The sequence below is a fragment of the Cryptomeria japonica genome, chromosome 11, assembly GCF_030272615.1.
Source record: "Cryptomeria japonica chromosome 11, Sugi_1.0, whole genome shotgun sequence".
Lineage (NCBI taxonomy): Eukaryota > Viridiplantae > Streptophyta > Pinopsida > Cupressales > Cupressaceae > Cryptomeria > Cryptomeria japonica.
In genome coordinates, this window is record NC_081415.1 from 550,446,052 (window position 1) to 550,450,746 (window position 4,695).

At 35.1% G+C, this 4,695-nt stretch overlaps 2 protein-coding genes across 3 annotated transcripts; both read left to right on the plus strand.

The window, feature by feature from the left end:
* The first annotated feature begins 771 nt into the window (after positions 1-771).
* On the plus strand, positions 772-3,887 carry LOC131072883 (probable disease resistance protein At4g33300). 2 transcript variants are annotated; one of them, XM_058009178.2, is made up of 5 exons: positions 772-1,298; positions 1,940-2,349; positions 2,552-2,928; positions 3,170-3,366; positions 3,777-3,887. In XM_058009178.2, exons 1-4 carry the CDS (start codon positions 992-994, stop codon positions 3,297-3,299), a joined length of 1,224 nt encoding a protein of 407 aa, XP_057865161.2. In that variant the 5' UTR covers positions 772-991; the 3' UTR covers positions 3,300-3,366; positions 3,777-3,887. The 2 variants fall into 2 exon arrangements, with proteins under 2 accessions (XP_057865161.2, XP_057865159.2); XM_058009176.2 differs by lacking the exon at positions 3,777-3,887 and adding an exon at positions 3,479-3,615 and having other exon boundaries at positions 773-1,298.
* On the plus strand, positions 3,586-4,311 carry LOC131072878 (probable disease resistance protein At4g33300). Its single transcript, XM_058009171.1, has one exon. The coding sequence runs from the start codon at positions 3,586-3,588 to the stop codon at positions 4,309-4,311; it is 726 nt and encodes a 241-aa protein (XP_057865154.1).
* Positions 4,312-4,695: the final 384 nt, after the last annotated feature.

Genomic DNA, 4,695 nt, shown 5'->3' on the forward strand with positions numbered 1-4,695 from the left:
AAGAATCTTCCCTAAGAGATATATAATAAAAATATTGCTATATATCAAAAACTAATGAATACAAGATGATGGAATGCTTCCAAAATAATAATTGGCCAGCCTTAAACCACACACACTAAGCAACATATTAAGTCTAGAATATGTTAGTCAACTTTGAGTGTTTAATCAAAGAATACCTACTTTAATGGAGTGGCAGCTACTTAAAATTTGAAAATAATAATCAGCAATTGTTTATTGAAAATTGCATAAAAATAAGTAGTGGTTTTACTATCCATGGGGCCACCTACTTCATAATTGTTCCTCAAAAAATTGATCAGTGGGATCTACCCTTAAAATTCTATATTAGATATCCATTTGAGATTTGAACTTGAATTTCCACAATGAAAATTCAATACTTTGACCAAAAGAAAGCTGGGTAGAAGAAGGCAAGGACTATGACTATGATGATGAAGAGGGAAGCTTCTTATGACAGGTAGAAATTTAGCCGAAAAGGACTGCGATGCAAGAAAGAAGCTTCGTGTAGTTTTTTTTTTTTTCAAAAGAAGAAGCTTCGTGTATTGGACTGACGTTGAGAGAGGAAGGAAAGACTGTCACGGTGCGAGAGGGAAGCAAGAGGGAAGCTTCCCTGTAACGGGTAGAAAGTTAGAGGAAAGAGGACTGGTCCAATTGTTCCTTTTCCCAAGCGCGGAAAATCTTTGACTATTTCAATTGCTCATCGCAAAAGAAAAAAGAAAAAGATTTGTGTAGTTGGAGAGACGTTGAGAGAGGAAGGAAAGATAGTCAAAGAGACTGTCACGGTGCGGGAGGGAAGCTTCCCTGTAATGGGTAGAAAGTTAGAGGAAAGAGGACTGGTCCAATTGTTCCTCTCCCCAAGCGCGGAGAATCTTTGACGATTTCAATTGTTCCTCACCAAGCGCGTAAAATAATTGGCCATCCAAACACGAGAATCGTTCATAAATAGAGATCGAACTAAGTGAATTATGGGTCTACAATGTTATCCTGTATCATGGGTTTAGCATGGTTCGCTGAAGGGTTTCTGAAAAGCTGTGGTGGAGAGATTGCCTCATTGTTTTCGCCCTGGATTAGGCAATTGTGGCATTTGGTTTTCCCCTCATCTTCAACAGAAAGCTCACGTCTTCCAGATTTACCAGAAAAAATAGTGGGTTTGGATGTTCGATTAGAGGAGTTGAAGACACGGTTATTTGCAGAGAATGTTAAGAAGCTGGGAGTGACAGCAATGGGTGGCGGTGGCAAAACAACCTTAGCAGCTGCTCTCTGCAGAGATCCTGACGTCAAAGGTACGCTAACCTTGTATTGCATTTTGCCAAATTTTATTCGGTGTATTTCCTTATTGGTTTTTATAAGAGAATGTGATTGGACACTGAGGGAAATATTTTAGAACTGAGCTTTCTTAGCCCATGTGTTGGGCGACCTCTGCTGAGTAGTTCACCAATCCTTTACCCTCGAGTATAAACACCCACGACCAGGATTGAAACCCTAGATTAAAGCGACTGGCCGGATCGAACCCCTAATCTTATCCATGAAGACTTATGGATTAAATCAAGATTTTTCACTACAAGATTTTTCACTAGCTAACCACTAGTAACATCACACACAATTGTAAAGATATAAACACCCACGACCAGGATTGAAACCCTAGATTAAAGCGACTTGCTGGATCGAGCCCCTAATCTTATCCATGAAGACTTCTGGATTAAATCAAGATTTTTCACTAGCTAACCACTAGTAACATCACACACAATTGTAAAAATATTTATTTGGTCACTGTAGAATTTGGGAGAAAAAATCAAAATTAATAAATAATTTTATTTATGTTTGTTAAATAAATTAGTAAACACAACTTGTCAATATTTGTTTATATGTTGCAAAGTGGGTTTTTAAACGTTTTCTTATTTTATCTTTTTCTATTGGTTCTTAGAACGATTTGGAGACAAGATCATCTATCGCAAAGTTTCAGACTTTTCAGAACGCAAAGATATTCTTGAGAGCATATGGGTGGGGATTACGAACTCTCGATCAACACCTAATTTTCAGAGCATTCAAGTTGCTCGTAAACGGGTTGAGGAATGGCTTAGTAGTAGGCCGACACAAAATATTCTAGTCGTGCTAGATGATGTGTGGCTTGATGACTCTCATCTTAAAGATTTGATTTTTGAGGCAGATGGATACAAGACTATTGTTATGTCTAGGCACATTGTTGAATGGCTTGATGACATTTATGAATTGCCTTTGCTTGAAGAGAGTGATGCTCTAGCCCTCTTTTGCTATTATGCTTTTGAGCAAACAAGCATTCCAGAGAGAGGATATGACAAGATATTAGTCCAACAGGTACACCTATTCTAGCGTTCACTAAGTCATTTATTTGAATGAATCCTAAAGTCCATTGAATTTGCCATGGTAATCCTTTAATCAAATCTATGTAAATCTAAGGTCCATTCTTTGTTTGACATTATATTATTTAATTGAATGTGTGTATATATGATGGCCATCCTTTGAGGTTGTCTATGAGCTAACTGAAATTTATTAACAGGTAGCAGAACAATGTCAACAATTACCGCTTGCATTGGAGGTGATTGGAAGTTCTTTATATGAAAAGAAAAACAGGGATGAGTGGATATATTACCAAAAAAAGCTTTCAGAAGGAGGACGTATCAATTCCAATCACGAAGAAAATCTTCTCAAGATCCTGGCGTTAAGCATAGATAGGCTTCATACGATTGATAACAATAATATAATAAAAGAATGCTTTTTGGATTTAATATTATTTCCTGGAGTGAAAGAAATCCATGTTGATACATTGTTTGATATTTGGATTTATGCTCACAACTTAACCTTGTATGAAGCTCGTCGGACTCTGAATGTATTGGAACGACGAAGGTTATTGCGTCTGGTAAATCATGATATTGGGTGAGTGTCTTGATTTTTGTTGAGTTTAAACTTAAAAGTATAACACAGAAACAATCAGCAAACAAAAATAAAAATCGTATATATGTCTTTCTATTTCTATAATCTAAATAATTGTTGGTTTCATTGATTTCAACTCAAATTTTTAATAATTGAAATGTTACTATTCTTACCTTAATAATGAAATGATTTATATATATTTTACTCTAAAAATTGAATGCATCTTTACTCTTATGTTTTCAAGAGGTCATCGAGGGATTAGTCATGGCATTGCTTGTGAGCTATATATAGTTCAACATGATATGTTGCGAAAGTTGGCTATTTATTTGGTGGAGAATAACCAATCTGAAGACATATGCAAGAGATTGATCTAAGATCCACTTTGTAATTGGGAAAGACGTAAGAATATTACAGCTGCTGAGATTATTGTCATCCGCACAGGTTAGTTGTTTCAAACTAATTTATTAATATTCATGTACATTTTCAACCAAATAAATATCGTTCATTTTAAAAAACATTCTCATTCTATATAAAAAATTATATACTTTTGCAGATTTAAAGAATGAAAATCAATGGCCCAAGTTGGAGTTTCCAAATGCCCTGGCTCTCATATTAATATTTACTGGAAATGAATGTCAACTTCCAACATTTTTTAAGACAATGTCTGAATTGAAAGTTCTTATCATAATCAACCAGAATTCTGTTCGCACTAAACTTGATGGCATGTCATCTTTTGGTTCTTTGACAAAGTTGAAGAGTCTTAGACTTAAAAAATTGAATGTCCCTAATCTTCAAAACCATTGTCAATCTTTTAAAGAAAGTCTGAAGAAGATATCATTGTGTCTTTGCAGCGGTGATAATGCAGAATTAAACATAGAAGTGTGTTCAGAGCTACATAATCTTGAAGAGATTAGTATTGATTGTTGTGTGAACATCAAAGAATTTCCAGTTGGCATTTGTAATTTAACTTCTCTCAAGAGATTGATCATCACAAACTATCATGAGCTTAAAAAAATACCTGACAATATAGGGGAGCTTGCAGGGTCTCTAGAAGAGTTGACATTATATGCTTGTGCCACTTTGAGAGAACTGCCAGCCTCAATTTGTGAGCTGGAAAAGTTAGAACTTCTTGATATTTCAAAGTGTCAATATTTAGAGAGACTGCCATCTCAAGTTGGTAAGTTAAACAAACTCCAAACTCTTAGGATAAGGGAGTGTGAAAAAATCAAGCAACTTCCTCAATCAGCTAGCAGGCTTATATCTTTGCGGCATTTGATCTGTGACACACAATTTGAAAATCAATGTTCAAGCCTGTCGAGGGCCAATTCTAATCTTGAAATAATTGGCATAGAACCAGAACACCATTTAAGATGGTTGGACCAATAAATTTGCTTCAGCAATCAGACGGCAACAATTTCGTAGCAATAATGCTTGACATTTATTATAATGTCCATTAGGCTCATTAATTTTGTAATTGTAATTGAATTATTGATGAATATAATTGTGTGTCATAATGGAACCCTACAAGCTCTTGTATATTTATTTGTTTAATGATCAACAGATCACCATTATTATCTTATTTACCTATATCTGATTTTAGAGAAATCGTAAGTCTGAATTGAAGTAACTAATAAAGTCCGTCGAAATTCGATTAACATGATTGCTTAACAAATAGCATGTATGAGCACCTTGAACAGTTGAATACTGTATATCCTGTAGACCAAACAAAAAATGGAGTCTGTTGCTCTTAAACTACATGAAAGAAATGAA

Excerpts from the sequence above, each read along its gene's own strand:
- LOC131072878 (XM_058009171.1), top strand. The coding sequence starts at position 3,586 with ATGTCTGAATTGAAAGTTCTTATCATAATCAACCAGAATTCTGTTCGC.
- LOC131072883 (XM_058009178.2), top strand. The coding sequence starts at position 992 with ATGTTATCCTGTATCATGGGTTTAGCATGGTTCGCTGAAGGGTTTCTG. Across the intron at positions 1,299-1,939 it reads CAGAGATCCTGACGTCAAAG|AACGATTTGGAGACAAGATC; the intron begins GTACGCTAACCT and ends ATTGGTTCTTAG. Across the intron at positions 2,929-3,169 it reads CTGGTAAATCATGATATTGG|AGGTCATCGAGGGATTAGTC; the intron begins GTGAGTGTCTTG and ends TATGTTTTCAAG.